The 19,725-nt window shown below is 44.7% G+C and overlaps 1 protein-coding gene across 2 annotated transcripts in view; it reads left to right on the top strand.

Moving 5' to 3' along the window:
- The window catches only part of LOC137562782 (very-long-chain enoyl-CoA reductase), an 87,838-nt gene extending 69,215 nt beyond the window's left edge, over window positions 1-18,623 (top strand). For both annotated transcript variants that reach the window (XM_068274476.1, XM_068274475.1), the window contains 5 exons: window positions 2,643-2,686; window positions 3,092-3,149; window positions 10,641-10,729; window positions 13,368-13,413; window positions 18,262-18,623. In XM_068274476.1, coding sequence (XP_068130577.1) covers window positions 2,643-2,686; window positions 3,092-3,149; window positions 10,641-10,729; window positions 13,368-13,413; window positions 18,262-18,389 — 365 coding nt within the window. In that variant the 3' untranslated portion in view covers window positions 18,390-18,623. The remainder of the gene's footprint in view (window positions 1-2,642; window positions 2,687-3,091; window positions 3,150-10,640; window positions 10,730-13,367; window positions 13,414-18,261) is intronic.
- The last annotated feature ends 1,102 nt before the right edge of the window (window positions 18,624-19,725 follow it).

Raw genomic sequence — 19,725 nt, 5'->3', positions numbered from 1 at the left:
TTTCTGCACTTTCTCTTTCCTTTCTCTCGGCCCCTTCCCAGAGAAAACCCAACCCTTTGCTGTGGCAAGTGTGATGTCAGGAAAGCCAGGCCACGCCCACCTAGTGGTGACTGACAGCTTGTGCTTTAGCTGGCAGCCGTAAGGGAGATGTGGTTTAAGTGGAGATCACAGTTAAGCCCTTTTCCCTTGGCATCTCACCCGTCACTGCCAGGGACAGGAGTGTCAGGTAGCAGCAGTCTGCCGGTGGTACAGATGGATTAGGAGCTTGCAGTCTGAATTTTATACTGTGATTTTGTAGAAATTAACCATTTTTGCAATATTTAAAGAGACACTGAAGCGGAAAAAAAATTGATGATATGATTTGTATGTGTAGTACAGCTAAGAAATAAAACATTAAGATCAGATACATCAGTCTAATTGTTTCCAGTACAGGAAGAGTTAAGAAACTCCAGTTATTATCTCTATGCAAAAAAGCAATTAAGCTCTGCGACTTTCAAAGTCGTGGAGAGGGCTGTTATCTGACTTTTATTATCTCAAGTGTTATTGAACGATTTACTTTTTCTCTGCTAGAGGAGAGGTCATTAGTTCACAGACTGCTCTGAAAGAATCATTTTGAATGCTGAGTGTTGTGTAATCTGCACATATTAGAGAATGACGCAATGTTAGAAAAAAACACTATATACCTGAAAATAAAAATATGAGCATATTTTCTTTGCTGCTAATCTTCTAGTAATTATTCATAGTACACAACCAATTCATTATATCATATATTTTTTTTCCGCTTCAGTGTCTCTTTAAATGCTTATTGTTTTATGTTTTCATTTTTATGAAGTGCAGTGATTAAACATGTGCCTGAACATGTTGTATTTACAAGTTAGTATACTTGAAAATATTAAAATAGGGCCCAATCAATCATGCAGTATGCTTGTATGATTGAGTTTATCATTTGAGAATACTGGCAGGCCATCCCAGTATGTAACATAATAGCTACTCTGTGGCTTTACTGATCGTAAACTAATATTAGGCTGGGTTCACACTGCCATAAAAAACGATCCTCTCATAGCTACATATCCCTTAAAGGAAGATGTTGCCGCTCTATAAATTATAATTAATAATAGTTGTTTGGGTTGAAAAAAGACATTCATCCATCGAGTTCAAGCAGAAAATAAGGAACAACACCAGCCTGCTCCCTCACATATCTCAGTTGATCCAGAGGAAGGCGAAAAACCCTTACAAGGCATGGTCCAATTAGCCCCTAAAGGGAAAAATTCCTTCCCGACTCCAGATGGCAATCAGATAAAATCCCTGGATCAACACCACCGGGCATTACCTAGTAATTATAGCCATGGATGTCTTTCATCGCAAGGAAATAATACTAAATCCCACCTTTGAGTCACTCTTATGGTGCCCATACATGGTACAATTTTTTTTGATTAGATAATTTCATTCGATTATTCCATTAGATCGAATATAAAGATTTTTCCAACATGTCCGATCAGATTTTTATTGAACAAAAACGGGATAATCGTTCGTTTTCCTTGATTCTTTTAGATTCAAACATTTTGGTCAAATAAACAAGAAAATTGAACTTTTTTTTATTGCACCGTATATGGGCATCATTACTGTGAAGAACTCTTTCATAAATACACGGCAAACACTTTTTTTTTCCTCCTTGCACAGATCATGTCCCCTGATCCTTTGCATAAGCCTAGGGGCAAAAAGCTCCTCCGACAAGCTTTTATATTGCCCTCTCATATATTTATACATGCTAATCAGGTTCTCCCCCCACGCAAATACCCCCCCACCCACCCGGGCATTTTTTTTTTCAAGCTAAATAAACAGTTTATTTAACCTTAACTAGTATCCTTAACCACTTGATGACCCAGCCTTTACCCCCCCTTAAGGACCAGCGCTGATTTAGCTGATCTGTGCTGGGTGGGCTCTACAGCCCCCAGCACAGATCAAACACCAGGCAGAGTGACCAGATCGCCCCCCTTTTTTCCCCACAAGGGGGTGATGTGCTGGGGGGGTCTGATTGCTCCTGCCTGCGTGTGGCTGGCGGGGGGGGGGGGGCACCTCAAAGCCCCCTCCACCGCAGGATTCCCCCTCTCCCTTTCCTCCCGCCCTTCCACGGAGATCGGAGGCTGCACAGGAACAGATCTGTCCTGTGCAGCCTCTAACAGGCTCCTGCCTGTCATGTGACAGCGATCCCCGGCCGCTGATTGGCCGGGGATCGCTGATCTAGTACAACGCTGCTACTGTTAGCAGCGTTGTACAAATGTAAACAAAGCGGATTATTTCCGCTTGTGTTTACATTTAGCCTGCGAGCCGCGATCGGCGGCCTGCAGGCTATTCACGGAGCCCCCCGCCGTGAATTGACAGGAAGCAGTCGCTCGCGCGAGCGGCTGTTTCCTGATTAATTAGCCTGCAGCCGGCGACGCAGATCTGCGTAATATCGAGCCGCTCATGCGCAGGACTCTCCCTCAGGCCATGTGACTGGAGCACTAATCAGGTGACCTGCACTGAAGAGCTAAAAATGTAAAACCGTAATATATTTCTGGAATCTGTGTTTGAACTGTAAGGTGGTGAATGTATGTAACCTTTTTTATAAGCAAATTATTCTGTTTTCTCCTGCTCACTAGTGTTTGGAGATGAACAAGTGAAAATTGCAGTTGCCATATTTCTGGTGAGTTCTGGTTGGTAGTCCTCTACACAATTTGTGGCATCTTATGTGCATAGAAAGAACTTTAGGGAACCTAAACTGAGAAGGATATGGATTTTTCCTTTTAAAATAATACCAGTTTTCAGACTCTCCTGCTGATCCTGTGCTGATCCTGTGTTTCTAATACTTTTAGCCACAGCCCCTCAACAACCATACAGATCAGGTGCTCTGACTAAAGTCAGACTGGATTAGCTGCATGCTTGTTTCAGGTGTGTCATTCAGTCTCTACTGCAGCAAGTGAGATCAGCTGGACTGACAAGCAACTGGTATTGTTTAAAAGGAAACCTCCATATCCCTCTGTTTAGGTTCCCTTTAAGTGTGAAACCTGGCAATGCAAAGGCTTACTTTGTCCTGTCCTCTGTTCCCCAGTTCTGTCAGTTGGGTAATTTCTCCATACACATCGCCCTGAGGAACCTGAGGCCAGCCGGTAAGTCCCAGCCTGAGTGACTCACATTTGCTTTTCCATGCATGATCCAGGGGACACTGAGGTATTCACTGTATCTGCCCCACACCTTGAGGAGCAGCTCACCACTGGGTGTGGGATGGGTGTGTGTATTCAGAATAAGCTGTGATAGTGATGCTGGCAATGTAGCCCCGCCCTCCCACTGAGGCTTATCCCAGGCTGTTTATTATTTGACATTCTCTCCTCTCCCAGAGTATTCTGGGAGACCAGTTATATTTTTGTATTGGCTTTAGAACTCTCAGAAATGAACATTCTGCAGAGCTGCACCTGACAGGACTAAAGATGTCACCATGTGATAAATGTCAGAATGTAAATCAGGGAGAGGAAAGATTTTACAATGAGCAAACACCGACTAAATAATCTATAAATCGATATTGTGAAAAATAAGCAATTTCATTCATTGTTATTTTTGGACACGGTTTTTTTTTTTATCCCATTGCTAAAATAGATGCTGCTCACCCAGCCGGTTTTGTTCTGTTTGTATAAAGTGCTGTGGAAAGCTTCGCCTTGCTCCCTGGTATTCCACAAGCTGCCCTCCTGTATATATTGTACAGCTCCTGAAAGGTTTGCTCCCTCCCAGTGTTCACACCCATTCCCTTGCCTACCCCTGGGGACCCTCACATCTTGCAAAAGTCATAACACAAGTGTGGGCATCATAATCTTCACACCGATAACAAGTGTAGCCACAAAATACCTGATCTGAAGCATGGAGCCCTTTATCAGGTGAGTGAAGTGATAGTTGGGGCCCCCTTACAGCTCTGAGCCCCCCCCCCCGCCTTTGCAGTAACTGCTCCTTTGTAGTTACGTCCCTAGTTTTCTCCATGGTCCATGTGAAAGCTGATGTACAGCTGTCATTACCTCTGTGTATGCAACCTGCAGCTGTACTGCACAATCACTGACCAGTGTTTATAGGCTTAGTGGGCGCCCAGCCTCTCGCCACTCTAACTCTGCAATAGTGCCTTATTTAGTCACTTTCAGCTCTTGTCTGTTTTTATAAACTGAACGCTAATTGCATAGTTTAACCTCTTGCCATCCGCGTCACAACGATGGACGCGGCGGCAGCCCCAGGACCGCCTAACGCCGATTGGCGCAAGGTCCTTGGGGCGTGGTTTGCGGGCGATCCCCGCTCTGATGGCGTAACTCTGCCTTCAGTCTCCCAGCGGCGATCGCCGTCTTTTATTGCTGTACAGTGCTGCGATGTAAGGCGGCGCTGTACTGGGGACAGCCGTGTGACACGGCTGTCTCCTCCAAAAGCAGGGAAGTGATCGGCTGTCATAGGCTAAAGTCTGTGACAGCTTGATCATGCTAATTGGCTATGGGGGAGTATAAAAAATAAATATTTATAAAAAAAAAATAAACATCTGAGGGGCGATCAGAGCCCACCAACATAAGCTGTGTTGGTGGGGAGAAAAGGGGGGGGGGAATCACTTGTGTGCTGAGTTGGACGGCTCTGCACCGAGGTCTTAAAGCTCAGTGGCCTATTAAGTGAGAAATGGCCTTTTCTTTAAGGGGGTTTAACACAATGCGGTCCTCAAGTGGTTAACCACTTACCGTTCCAGGACAGATTCTACGACCAAAAAGTCACTGCGTCTCTGCACACTCAGACACTCCAAAACATCTTGCACAGTCGAGTCAGCACCATCAGAAGTATGAAGCTCTTTTATTGATTAAAAAGCAGCATGATAATCTTCTTCCAGCGTCAGCCCCACTGTATCGGTCAACAGACCTTTTTCAAGCTGTATAATTTGCAGTCACACGGACATAAAAACCTCCACCCTTATATACTAACGTCAAACCTCAAGCACCAATCTTGATTATCATGCTGCTTTTTAATCAATAAAAGAGCTTAACCTAATTTGGTTCCTGGACGTAGAATGTACGTCCAGGAACCATGCGCACTACCGCGCGCTCCCGCGGCCGATCGCGCGTGTGCACGCGCGCTCCTGGCCCGCGGTTCGTTAGCCAGGCAATCAGTGAATCGGACTACGTGCCCGATCACTGATTGCTCTCCCCCGCTGAAAAAGCGACAGCTTCTCTCGAAAGCTGTGCTTTTTCTGGCTGTCACCTCCCCCAAGCGTCGCTCTAAGCGTGTGTTACGCTTAGAGTGACGTCATGTAAACAAACTCATGGCCGCCATATTGTGGCCAAAAAGTAATACTACAACTGTAAGTAAAAAAAAATAAAAATGAACACACATTTACATTATAAATCTATTGTTTACCTCCCACCCTCCCAAAAGTACCCAAATAAAATGTTTACTATAAAAAAAAAACCATTACAATAAAAAAAAAACAACATGTAAATATTTACCTAAGGGTCTAAACTTTTTAAATATCAATGTAAAGATGAAATATTTCTATTTTTTTTTATTTTAAACTTGTAAATAGTGATAGATACAAAATGGAAAAAATGCACCTTTATTTCCAAATAAAATATTGTCGCCATACATTATGATAGGGACATAATTTTAACGGTGTAATAACCGGGACATATGGGCAAATACAATACGTGAGTTTTAATTATGGAGGCATGTATTATTTTAAAACTATAATGTCTGAAAACTGAGAAATAATGAATTTTTCCATTTTTTTCTTATTCTTCCTGTTAAAATGCATTTACAGTAAAGTGGCTCTAAGCAAAATGTACCCCCCAAAGAAAGCCTAATTGGTGGCGGAAAAAACAAGATATAGATCAGTTCATTGTGATAAGTAGTGATAAAGTTATAGGCTAATGAATGGGAGGTGAACATTTCTCACGTGAAAACGACGGAACGTGAATGAGTTAATATATACTTCTGATGGTGCTGACTCGACTGTGCAACCTGCTGTGTTTGTGGACATAAAATCTACAACTACAATTGGAAACCGCCACCCACTGCCGACGCTTGTGTGCATGCACTCTCTTGTTTTTAGGTGAATGATTGCTGCTATAGCAAAAAGCAGCAATCATTCATTGTTAGGCTAAAAAAAAAAAAGTTTACAAGTTTGAAACAAAAGTTAAAATGACATGGTCACAATTAAAAAATAGTACTTATATTTTTCAGTTTAAGCTTTAACCCTGACCCTGCCGCTGTTGCAATCGGATGCAATCGCTAGGGCGAGACTTCAGGGCCCCAATGCTCTACTGATGCATTGCTCTGCCGTTGCCTAGTGATGCTTCTGTACTGGTGCCCCTGTCTGCCACATGCCCAGTTAGTTGTGAAATAGGGCATACAGGCTATCATTTTAATGAAGAGTCAAATAATATATTTTCATGGGTTTTATAATTTGGGAACTTGCCATGTAAAGATTAAGTAGGGTGAACATGAAAAAAAGGTGTGTCTTCTGCATTTCCTTCCAATGTTTCCCTAAAAAATGCCCATGAAATGAAACCATTCTTGAAAAAATATTACCCATAGAAAACCTATATTGTCCTGAAAAACAAAAATCTGCATATCACTTGGATGTATTAGGCAATGAATAAGTATTAGCTGTTTCAATAGCAACACAGATGAAGTGTCAGGAACTTATGGGGTAAAATGCCTGGAATGGGAAGTGGTTAAGGTTGGAACTGGGAAGCCAAGGAGCTGCACATGCTTCCCGCCAGAACTTACCAGGAGGAAATCAGACACCGTTCTCCAAAAGCACTCCGCTAATGATTCCTGCAGGGAAAGTGCAGACATGGAATTGTTGTTTGAGTCAAGTATCACTTGACATGTGGTCAATTATCACCAGATTGCCTCACCACTAGCCATGTTTATAGTGATCAGCTGCAGGATTGCATAAAAAGGGCACTTTTATCTTTAAAATTCTGGTGGTGACAATCATCGGTGGGCTAAAAACATGGAACCTGTGGTCCAGTCAAAAATACATTGATTATATTGGTGCTTGCTCTTAAAGTGAACCAGAGACGAAGCACCCTTATGTATTTTACCATATATATCAGTGGAAACATTAGAGAAAACACCTACCACTGCTCAGCCTGCTTGTTATCAGCCCTGATAAAATCCCTGACTGAGCATTCAGTCTGGCTTTGCTCAGGAATCTTTATAGCGTCTCCTGCTGGTGCTTAGAGACCCAGTAACATCTCTAAAGAGGTGTGAGGACTTATTTAATAGTTATGGAAGTAGCTCAAACTTTAAGATAAATAGAGAAAAGTGTATGATTCTTGACCTAGGATGCACCCGTAGCACTAGAATGGGAATACAAGACTATAACTGTTACTCTTGGAAGAAGGTAATAAAGTATTTGGGAATTAATCTGAGTGGTGAAATTAATAACTTTTTCAACTTAAACTATAAAAAATTAATAATAGAAAGTAAAAAGAAACTTAAGGGATGGGATAGACCTTATTTTAACCCCTTGGGGCGTATTGCAATTTTGAAAATGTTTATTCTACCCAAAATTTTATTTTGTATGCAGTGTGTACCGATCGCCCTTCCCAGCACATGGTTTAAGGAATGGAATAGATTATTTCAAGAATTTATTTGGGCAAGAGTCCCACGTAAAATAAATTACAGGACAATTAGTAGAAGTAAGTCTGGGGGCGGATTGGCAGCACCTGACATATCAGTCTATTATAAAAGTATACATTTGGTAAGGATAATTGACTGGAGGGGAGAGCATTCTACATCTTCAGGGGAAAAAGCCTGGGTAAACATAGAGAAGGGGGAACTAAACTTTGAGATATTGTTCTCTTGGCAATGGGTACAGGTGCGGGGGCTATGGGTGGCGTCAACCCACCCTCTGATAAAACCAACCTTAGGGGTCTTAGTGGGGCTCATGAAAAGTTGGCAATTAAAAGATGGCCTGTCTCTTTTGACATCTTTAAGAAATATCCCAGACTTCCCGCCCGCATCTTCGGCCTCTTGGTTTGCCGGGAATGGCTTGAACTTGGATACCCGCCTAATCCATGTCTTCGGTAACAGGGAAGCAGGGATAAAAGGGATCCTGGGAACAACAGTAGAAAGAAACGTACCCTGGGGCATTATTCAATTACAGAATTATAAAAATAAAAGTGGACCCTTTAAAAGGGACTTAAATGACTTTGAAAAACTTTTGTTTCTGAATAAGAGACCCCCTAAAATATTGTCCTCGTTGTATGATTTTTTACAATCCAATGATCAATGTGAACTTCCCTCATACTGTAAAAAATGGGAGCATATTATGAAAATGTCCTTGTCTGAACAATGGCCCAAAATATGGTCGGCAGTGTGGAATATCCCTGACCCTGATGTCCAATGGATGCAATATAGAATCATAACAAGATGGTATTTGACACCTAAACGAGCGGGAAAGTTCGGACCACTGTCGGTTGTTCCATGTTGGAGATGCGGGCGGTTAGGGGGAGCGGAGCTGCATATGTGGCGGCTCTGTCCATCGATCTGTACCTTGTGGGAACAATTTATTAAATTTGGTAAAAAGGTGGCAGATAGGTGTTTTAATATTTCCATAATTAATGTAATATTTAGCATAACAGACTCGAAAGAAAATAGGGAAAGCAATTTCCTAAAGGAGATTGGCTCTATTTATTTGAAAAAAATAATTGTAAAACACTGGAAGGGTGGGGGGAACCCCCATATTGGTGACTGGTTCAGAGAAATGGAATCCGTATATGACGGAGTCACCAATGCCCCCACGGTGGCCCGGTCAACTGCTGAGGGTCTTTTTAAAGAAATATGGGGTAATATGCGGAATGCTCTCCCTTGGGAAAATATTTAAAATAATGGTAAGGTTAATGTAAATTATACTTGGTGGGGATGTAGACTCTCGGCATAGCCTGTTATGGTATGTTTGGTACGGTATGTATGGTATGGTATGTTTGTGGTATGAAAGGCTCTGACTCCTTTTTTAAGTGGGCTATGAAAGATTTAGTAGGAGGTGGAAGGAGTTAAAAAATTGTATAGATTCATTAAAGTTATTATATAAATTGAAGAATAAATCAAGTTGAAAAATCTGTCTTCTCTCAGGCAATGATGCAAGTGACTCCTGAATCTAAGGCGAATGCCTTAAATTAATCAGGAAAAAGCCCGGTGGCGAGACTGAGCCTGAAAAAAAAAAAAAAAAAAAAAAAAAAAGGAATCTTTATAGCGGAGTCATTATAGCAGAGCCAGAAGGGGGCAGGCTTGGGTTTGAAAAGACATCAGAGAAGACAGACTCGGCTATAATGATTCCTGAGCAAAGCCAGGCTGAATGCTCATTTGGGGATTTTATCAAGGCTTGATAACAAGCAGGCTGAGCAGTGAAGAATGAAACAGAGAGCAGGGTAGGTGTTTTATCTAATGGTTCCCACCGTTATATATGGTAAAATACATGAGGGTGCTTCGTCTTTGGTTCACTTTAAAGCCTTCTGCTGGCCACCACTGTTCTAAATGGATTCCCAAAACAGAGCTGTGTGTTGAAACCGGCATAGTTCAGTAATACTGATTGTGGCATCTTATAGTGCAGCTATAGTCCATTGGTTCTCCACGTTGTCAGATGCATGACTGCTGTGCCTCTTATCGGTCCCATCAGTGGCATCAGCTTAGTCATGGACACGCCTCTTCTTCCTTGTACTGAAAGTGAAGAGAAGACGGATGTGAGTTGGGCGTATCACAGGTTACACTGACAGATGGGTTGAGAAAGGAACTAAGAGGAATTTTACTTCAAGATAGTAGTGGGAGGGGAACATAAATTCACATTTTGCATAGGAGAAATAAAAAAAATAGAAAATGAATCACGCAAGGATTGAATATCGGCGTGTAATTTGTTTGTTGTTTGAGCCTGCGGGTCATCATCTTTACTGCTGTCAGACATGAAACAAAAAACCAGACCGCACCAACTGGCTTTATCTATAAACACGCCTACTAACTGTGATAGGCTAAACGTGTGTATATATAATATGTGTGTGTGTATTGATCAATGTTCCCCACTCTTTCCTCAAGGCCCACCAACAGTGCATGTTGTGTGGAAATCCACAGAGGTAGATAATCAGCTCTGCTGAGACACTAATTACCTCACCTGTGACTGTTTATGGTTTCCTGAAAAACATGTACTGTTGGTGGGCTTTGAGGACAGGGTTGGTGAATTCTGGAATAGATAGATATACAAGGAGGGAGATACTGCTTGCTTGACAGTTGGAAACCGCTGTCTTTGAAACTTGTTGCATTGTGAGAAATAATGGTTAAGTGTCAGGGCCATGGCTCTGACATCACAATGTGGGAGGGGTTACAACACAATATCAGCTATACAGCTTATTCTGCTTTGAACTGAGCCAATCAAAATCCACCGGAAGTGCATTCGATTGACCCAGCTCCACAAGCTGCATACAGTTTGTGTGCAAGTTGGGACTGTTTGCATCTCATTGATCTGCACAACTAGTTTTAGTATTTAGAGACGACTCACCATGACTAGTTTGGTGTGACATGTCCCTTACCGTGAACATATTACCACAGCATGTCACCTTTACTCTTTAGTGACATTGTCTTTTAATTCCTAGGCTCAAAGACCCGTAAGATACCTTTCCCGACACGCAACCCATTCACTTGGCTCTTCCTGCTGGTGTCTTGCCCTAACTACACATATGAGGTAAGGGTTAATGTTTGCGTTCTTAAAACAGATGGTATTTGCAATTATTCAGGTTGGAGTGAGCATATGATGTCTCCCATAATCTATCACTGCTAAATATGCAAATCATCCTTTGTTGTCCCTGAAAGCTAACCACTCCTCCAGAACCGCTGGAATGCAATGATGTGTCAGCTTGTTGTACAGAGCCACATTTCGGATGGTATGTGGGGGACAGGTGTAGTAGTACAGTACTGCTTAAGTATGTAATGAGTTGTCCCTGTCAAATCCTGCACGCTCTATGGTCTCGAGCTGTCAGTCAAGCAGTTGCCAATGTCAGAGATCTCAAAGGACTTTAGGAATACTTTTTCCGCACAGGCTTGAGGAAAAAAATGGTTTACGAATAACTATATTGCGGCATTTTTTCCCCCCACAAGTCTGTGCGAAAAAAAAATGGTCCCCTCTTGCCACTAGTCAGGCGCCTCTGGGTGGCCAAATTTACCTTCATAGCTGCATATCCCGGCTTTGCGGAAGATAGAGGGTTAGGTTAAAGTGAACCTCTGGACTAAAAATCTACTCGGCAGAACTGAAAAGGCTTGGTGTTTCTTTAACAGTTTCACAGCATCAGAACTTTGTTTTTCTTACCAAAGCATCATTTTTAGCTGCATTTTTAGCTAAGCTCCGCCCATCAAAGAAAAAAAGCCCGGGCTTTGATGGGATTTCCTATGTTGTTGTTCACGTTGCCTAGCAACTGGGAGAGGTACTCAGGACACAAGACAGTTGGAACTGTGTCTCATGCTCCCTGTCACCTCCTTTCAACCAAAAAGATGGCTGCCATCCTGAAATCAAACATTTGCCTGTTCTTTTAAAACAGTGTGGGTAAGAGATTATATTACCCATCTATTTGAATTAACATAACTAATGTAACTTAATGACAGTATGTTTGTTTAGGCTGGAGTTCCTCTTTAAAGAGACTCTGAAGCGAGAATAAATCTCGCTTCAGAGCTCATGCTAAAATGCCACTATCGCGCCGCTAAACGGGGGTCCCTTCACCCCCAAACCCACCCCTGCAAACCTTGGTCGCAAATTGGTCGTGTATTTTTTTTCTTCCTGGAGGCAGGGCTAACGGCTGCAGCCCTGCCTCCAGTCGCGTCTATCAGCGGCGCATCGCCGCCTCTCCCCCGCCCCTCTCAGTGAAGGAAGACTGAGAGGGGCGGGGAGAGGCGGAGATACGCGCTGACAGACGCGCGTGGGGCAGGGCTGCGGCGGTGGCTCCCCGGCTGTACGGAGGGGATTTGGGGGTGAAGGGACCCCCGTTTAGCGGCGGTTTAGCAGGGGCACACATGCCCCTGCTATCTATGAGGTCTGAAGCGAGATTTATTCTCGCTTCAGACTCTCTTTAAGGAGGGGGATTTAGGGTTAGGCACCACTGGGGGGTTAGGTTTAGGTACCGCCGTGGAGGTCCTAAGGGTCAGCCACCATCCGGAGGAGGAAAGATTTAGGGTTAAGCACCGGGGGGGGGGGGGGGGGGGGGGGGAGTCTTATGGTTTGGTAGAGGGAGGTTTTTGTGTGAGAGCAGGGTAAGTTTAGCAATAGTAAAATATTGGTAAATAATACAGATCATCTTCTTCTAATATTGCTAATTTTAGTGAGATTCTACTACCGGCAAACCCGGTGCCCTTTCTTCTACATGTCATCATCTGACCCAGGCAATATTGTTTAATTACTGACCCAGCTTAATTGCATCCTCTGCACAGGGGGCAATGATCGAAGCAGCAAATTTGGGTGCCCGCTATCGGAAAAAACTTGCCTGCTGCCATAGGCGCCATTATAAATAGCGGCTATAGTGAGAAATATAGTGTTAAATTAGGAATCCTCATAAACAGCGAGTTTCACACTAAGGGCACCCGATAAATAACATAATTTCACACTGCAGACCCTATTTATAATGGTGCCTATGGGGGCGGCCTAACATTAGTAACACAGCAGATTGGCGGTGGGCTAGGTGTGGAGTTTTCTATTTTTTAAGGGTTAGATGGGAGGTGTTAAGGTTAGGCGTAGAGGGGGTGTTTTTAAGGGGGTGTTAAGGGTGGGGGAGGGGGGTTAAGGTTAGGTGTAGAGGGGATGTTTTTAAGGGTGTGTTAAGGTTGCGGGGGTTAAGGTTAGGTGTAGAGGGGGTGATTTTAAGGGTTACGGGGCGTTAAGGTTAGGGGTGGTTAAGGTTAGGCATGGAGGAGGTGGGTTTTTTTTGTTGTAGTATTGGTATTATTATTTTCCGATATTTTACTATGATTTACAATTTAGAAGTATTGAATATGGGTAAATTTTACCGCTATTCTACTAGCCAAAAGTGGACGCCCACATTTCTTTGCATCCCTTTTTCCTGAATTTGCAATGACTGTATTGCTCCTAATGTTTTGCATATGTTTTCTACAGACTGTTGTTCTTATTACTGTAATTTCTACTGTTGTATCCTGGGCTGTTTTCTTTATTTGACTTTAGTTCTGCTTTGATGTCATTGTATCTAATATACATCAGTCAAGTCCTAAAGAAGATATATTTTTTGTACTTAGCCTGAAGGGAGCGCTTCCCTTTATTATAAGAAACATAAAATGAGTAAAGTGTTAGAAGCCAGTGTTCATATTGTGGCTTTGTGTTGCAGGTTGGCTCCTGGATTGGGTTTGCTATTATGACCCAATGTCTGCCTGGTGAGTATAGTAAATGTCTGTCTAGCTCCTATCACTTGTTTAAAGTATATCTGTAAGTTAAAAATCTACCCTACGGGGGACTCACCTCAGCAGGGGGAAGCCTCTGCATCCTAGAGAGGCTTTCCCTGCCCCCCTCCGTCCATCCTCTCCTGCACCAGGACATCTGAAAATCCAATATCCGTGGGTCCTGGCACTGGGAAGGATGGACGTAGGGACATGGGGGGAAGCCTTTTCAAGATCCAGAGGCTTCCGCCTACCGAGGTACAGGTGTGCTTTAAAGAGAATCTGTACTGTAAAATTCTTACAATAAAAAGCATACCATTCTATTCATTATGTTCTCCTGGGACCCTCTGTGCTGCTTCTGCCACTCCCTACTGCAATCCTGGCTTGTAATTGCCAGTTTTATGCAGTGTTTACAAACAAAAGACATAGCAAGTGATAGGCTGAGAGTAGCTCAGTGTGTGAGTCATACAGAGTGTGCAGGGGGCATGGAGAGGGTGTGTATAGCTTCTATCCAATCACAAGCAGCACAGCACATTCCAGCCTGACTGCCTGAACCTGACAGAGGAGAGAAGATTAGTTTGCATAACAGAGATAATACAGCCACTGTGCAACTAGAAAAGGCTGCAGTAAGACGGACCACATTAGAACAGGCATAGGAACTTCGCACCACACACCATTTTTCTGCATGTGATATCTGAAGAATAGTAACCCTGTTGTCAGGTTTTTTTGTTTATCTAGGTGCGAATCTTGCATTTAGTGGAAATAGGCCAGTGGGAATTCACTGCTGTGCAAATTTGTGTGCCGAACCCCGCCTCCCCTGCACAAATTTATGCCTAGTGGACAAGCCCTTAGTGGAGCTTTATTTAGTGTTAGCCAGTGCTTTTTTTTTTGCTTTTGTTTGTTTAGTTTTGTTGTTTATTTAATTTTTACAAGTAAAATAAGATGCGGCTATGACACTTATTGTACTAGGCAATTTGTAATCAGAATGTCCATTACTACTTTCATGCCTGAAGACGCGTACGAGAGAGAACGGCGCCGGAGATTTGGGCGCAGGACACAGCCAGTACATGGCTGATCCTGCTGCCGCACAAGTCCGGGCCGTGCTAATTACTATTCCCCCTCCAGGCCGACATGGATAGTGGGGGAATGAAATAATTCGGCTTTCAGCAATTGCTGGAAGCCGAATTATTGTTTTAAAAGCAACTTCAGGTCCGTCTTTTGACGGCGCTGAAGTTACTCCCTGTGCCTGCGATAGCCGTAGTTCCTATTACGGCCTATGGTGGCGACGGCTGCGCCCAAGTCTCCTGCGCTGCTGCGCCCAAGTGTCCAGCGCTGGATTTACCGTGTTCGCTGAAGACACCATATGTAACATTGTGATAAAGGAGACTGAATGGTAGGTAGGTCAGCTGTCTGGGTAACTGGTATTCCCTTTCTGTGAGCTTCATTGTAAAAAACCTAAACGTACATTACCTTTAAAAAATGAATAAAAAAGAGCTAAATTCCCACCCCTGTGGCGCACACCACCAGATAATGTAATCCTATGACCACTATTTTCCTCCTCCACCTAATCCCACTGTGGTAGTCTCTCACAGCACTGCAGTGAGGTTGAAGCCTGGACCTTAAAGGGAATCTGAGGTGAGAAGGATACAGAGGCTGAAATGTTGTATAGCCTTTTAAATAAAGCACATTGCCTGGCTTTCCTGCTGATCTTCTGCCTCTAATACTTTAAGCCATAGACCCTAAACAAGCATGCATATGAGATGTCTATGAGAAATCTGACCTGATTAGCTGCACACTTGTTTCAGGTCAGGTGTGTGATTTATACCCTACTGACCAGATAGATCAGCAGGACTGTCGGGCAACTGGTATTGTTTAATAGGAATTAAATATGGCAGCTTTCATAGGTCTCACACCTCCGGTTCCTTTTAAAAGCCCAAAACTCCCAGCATTATTCTTTAGACTTGCAGTGATAACTGTCTGCTCTGCAGGTCTCTCACTGGGCTTCTGCTGGCCAGACCGTGGGGAGTGTGTACTACCAACAGAGGCCAGCCCAGGCCAGGGGGAGTGTGTAATACCAGCAGAGGCCAGCACAGACCATGGGGAGTGTGTAATACCAACAGATGCCAGCACTGACCAGGGGGAGTGTGTAATGCCAACAGAGGCCAGCACAGACCAGGGGGAGTGTGTAATACCAACAGAGGCCAGCACAGACCATGGGGAGTGTGTAATACCAACAGAGGCCAGCACAGACCAGGGGGAGTGTGTAATACCAACAGAGGCCAGCACAGACCATGGGGAGTGTGTATTACCAACAGAGGCCAGCACAGACCATGGGGAGTGTGTATTACCAACAGAGGCCAGCACAGACCATGGGGAGTGTGTAATACCAACAGAGGCCAGCACAGTCCATGGGGAGTGTGTAATACCAACAGAGGCCAGCACAGATCAGGGGGAGTGTGTAATACCAACAGAGGCCAGCACAGACCAGGGGGAGTGTGTAATACCAACAGAGGCCAGCACAGACCATGGGGAGTGTGTAATACCAACAGAGGCCAGCACAGACCATGGGGAGTGTGTAATACCAACAGAGGCCAGCACAGACCAGGGGGAGTGTGTAATACCAACAGAGGCCAGCACAGACCATGGGGAGTATGTAATACCAACAGAGGCCAGCACAGACCAGGGGGAGTGTGTAATACCAACAGAGGCCAGCACAGACCATGGGGAGTGTGTAATACCAACAGAGGCCAGCACAGACCATGGGGAGTGTGTAATACCAACAGAGGCCAGCACAGACCATGGGGAGTGTGTAATACCAACAGAGGCCAGCACAGACCAGGGGGAGTGTGTAATACAAACAGAGGCCAGCACAGACCATGGGGAGTATGTAATACCAACAGAGGCCAGCACAGACCAGGGGGAGTGTGTAATACCAACAGAGGCCAGCACAGACCATGGGGAGTGTGTAATACCAGCAGAGGCCAGCACAGACCATGGGGAGTGTGTAATACCAACAGAGGCCAGCACAGACCAGGGGGAGTGTGTAATACCAACAGAGGCCAGCACAGATCAGGGGGAGTGTGTAATACCAACAGAGGCCAGCACAGACCATGGGGAGTGTGTAATACCAACAGAGGCCAGCACAGACCAGGGGGAGTGTGTAATGCCAACAGAGGCCAGCACAGACCAGGGGGGGTGTAATACCAACAGAGGCCAGCACAGACCATGGGGAGTGTGTAATACCAACAGAGGCAAGCACAGACCATGGGGAGTGTGTAATACCAACAGAGGCCAGCACAGACCATGGGGAGTGTGTAATACCAACAGAGGCCAGCACAGACCAGGGGGAGTGTGTAATACCAACAGAGGCCAGCACAGACCATGGGGAGTGTGTAATGCCAACAGAGGCCAGCACAGACCAGGAGGAGTGTGTAATGCCAACAGAGGCCAGCACAGACCGGGGGGGGGGGGGTGTAATACCAACAGAGGCCAGCACAGACCATGGGGAGTGTGTAATACCAACAGAGGCAAGCACAGACCATGGGGAGTGTGTAATACCAACAGAGGCCAGCACAGACCATGGGGAGTGTGTAATACCAACAGAGGCCAGCACAGACCAGGGGGAGTGTGTAATACCAACAGAGGCCAGCACAGACCATGGGGAGTATGTAATACCAACAGAGGCCAGCACAGACCAGGTGGATGAGGAGAAGGATGTAACACATTTAAGAAATGAATTTAAAAAGGAAATTAGAAATGACATTCTCTGCTGTAATGTCTTACTGGTAGACAGGTCTGTTTCTGTGCACTGTGTTGCCTGTTCTGATGTGCAGTAAACTGGCCGGCCCCTTTGGGAAAGACAATGTTTTATATGGCAGCAGCTGCTTAGTAACTCCAGGAGAGAGAAGTTTCCTCACATTGCTCAGGAGAGCATATCTAATGGTGAACACTTCATTTCTATGATGTTAGTTGTCAAGATACAATCATTGAAAAAACTGGAAACCATATTTTTCCAATCATAAAACGCTCCAGACCTACCTAGATTTATAGGACTAAATCAGGGGAAAAATATACTAAACCTGGTGCATCCATGGTGCAGGGGCAGCTTGTGGAGCTTCTCCCTACAATTATTATGTCCCTGTGTACCTCATGTCCCCAGTACCTCTTGTGTCTCTCCTGTATCCTCCTCTGTCCTCGTGTCCCCTTGTCTGTTCACCTCCTGTGTCGTCCTCTGTCCCTTTGTGTCGTCCTCCTGTGTCCCCAGACATGCAGAAGCCACATACCTGCAGAGGTCTGATACCATTAGTTACTAAGAGAGTTCAGCAATTGGCCCAATGACTGCATCATGGTCCTGCCTGCGAGACCATTTGCGCCAGTAACTAAGCAGGTAGCCGTGATCGACAGGACTGCACACCCAGCAGTAGCCATGTAGGGACGCCTCTCCTCTGGCTCTCCGTGGGATCCGTTCTTACACAAGCCACAGCCTGGTCAGCTGCCAGCAGTGACTGGTGGCAGAAGACCTCTGTGGGAATGCGGCTTCTACATGTCTGGGGACACACAGGAGGGGCAGGTGCGTGAGGGAAAATTCTCTAAATTGCTTTATTGGGACCATATGACACACTGACTCCCCCCCCACACATTTGGGGGGAGAAAAAGTGCATCTTATGGTCCAAAAATACGGTAATTTATAGATTAAACTCCTAAAGGTTTTCTTTCTGATAGTCCAGCTGAAGTGACCTTTTCCTTGTGATACCTGAAAGCCCTGTTCAGTCGTTACACATATATCTAGTTTTCAATAACCCCTTACGATGATCTCCCTGTAACCTGCTTTCCTCTCTCTTCCAGTTGCGCTCTTCAGCTTGGTGGGATTCATCCAGATGACCATTTGGGCCAAAGGAAAACACCGAAGCTATCTGAAGGAGTTCAAAGACTACCCACCTCTCCGCTCACCCATAATCCCCTTCATCCTGTGACCTCAGCCCCTCTGCTAGTCTTTTTTTATTTTGTTCTCCTGTCCCCCAGCCTCAGCACTGAGCTGAGAGTCCATGCACTGACCACTGAGCCCGACACGAATGTCTCATCCTGGGCCGTCCCTGGAATTGTCCCATACTGTGCAGCAGTGGGATGATATTTATTAACTGAACTTCTCAGCACATTTTGGTACTAATAAATCGGAGAAACAAGTCAAAATTAGACATTTGAACTAACGTCCTTGCCTCCTTTTATTGATGTTGAGTACATGAACGTAAGAACTGTGACCTTGTGTATGTTGTGCCCACTCGTTGAAGGCAGCCATTTTGTGAAGTTTCTAGTAAACGGTTACATTGCATCGAGTATTTTGCTGTTACAAATAGTTGGATTTTCTGTCCTGTACCTCCAGCCAGTTTTATGTTCGTATAAGATCTACTCTCGCTTTGGATTAGTGAGCTAGAAATTCTTAAAACTGTAGAATTTCGACTGACTTGGGAAGGGAATAATATCAGATCTAACATAAACAATAGTAATCGACAGGCCAGCATTCCGAAGTAGCCGTACCTTGGTAGTAGGCGGTACCTCAACCAGATTGCCCCAACGGCTTGGATAACGGCAAATAGAACAGGGAAGGCGGCTCACAACTGGCTTGGGATCGTGATATATTGTAAAAATAGAGAAAATCCTACATGTTAGACACTACCTACACCTACAGCAGTGTCCGTAGTGTAGTGAGTCACCCCTCCTCTCTGCCTGTCCTTAGGAATGTCCCCTGCACTCGCTGCTTATGGTTCCTGATATGCACACAGTAAGCAGGGGAGCTGCAATGTGTGTGAGCTTGAGGGGATTGAGCTCGGAACGATAGTGTACTAATACAGCTATTACTGCACCTATGATTCTGACCTCAATCTCCTGGAGCCCGCACACATTGCAACTCTCCTGCGTGTGGTGTGAAGTGCATAATGGGAACCATAAGAAGCAAGTGGAAGTTCCTAAGGATGGGTAGAGAGGAGGGGGGGTACTGCCACTTCCTCCCAGCCCATCATCGAGGTACTGCTCAGTCGATTATTAAGGGGGGGGGGGCGTGTTGGAGTGTGCAAAACATGCAGTATAAAACCGTAAAGTATGTTGAGCAAAACCCAGTTCAGGGGTAATTTTAACTGCTGTGTCTGGTTAATTTACCAGTAGATAGAGGCTTTCAGAGGTTACATTTAAAGAGCACCTGCACTGCCTTTTGAACAGTAGGCAGTAATTTGTTTGCCTATCAGCTGCTATCCTGCACCAGCCAGCAGTTGCATTGGGGCATTGCGTTTGCTGCCCTCAATTGTGACGTGGATT

The sequence above is a fragment of the Hyperolius riggenbachi genome, chromosome 3, assembly GCF_040937935.1.
Source record: "Hyperolius riggenbachi isolate aHypRig1 chromosome 3, aHypRig1.pri, whole genome shotgun sequence".
Taxonomy (NCBI): domain Eukaryota; kingdom Metazoa; phylum Chordata; class Amphibia; order Anura; family Hyperoliidae; genus Hyperolius; species Hyperolius riggenbachi.
Note: the sequence above shows the minus strand (reverse complement) of the source record. Positions and strands in the feature narration are given on the sequence as shown.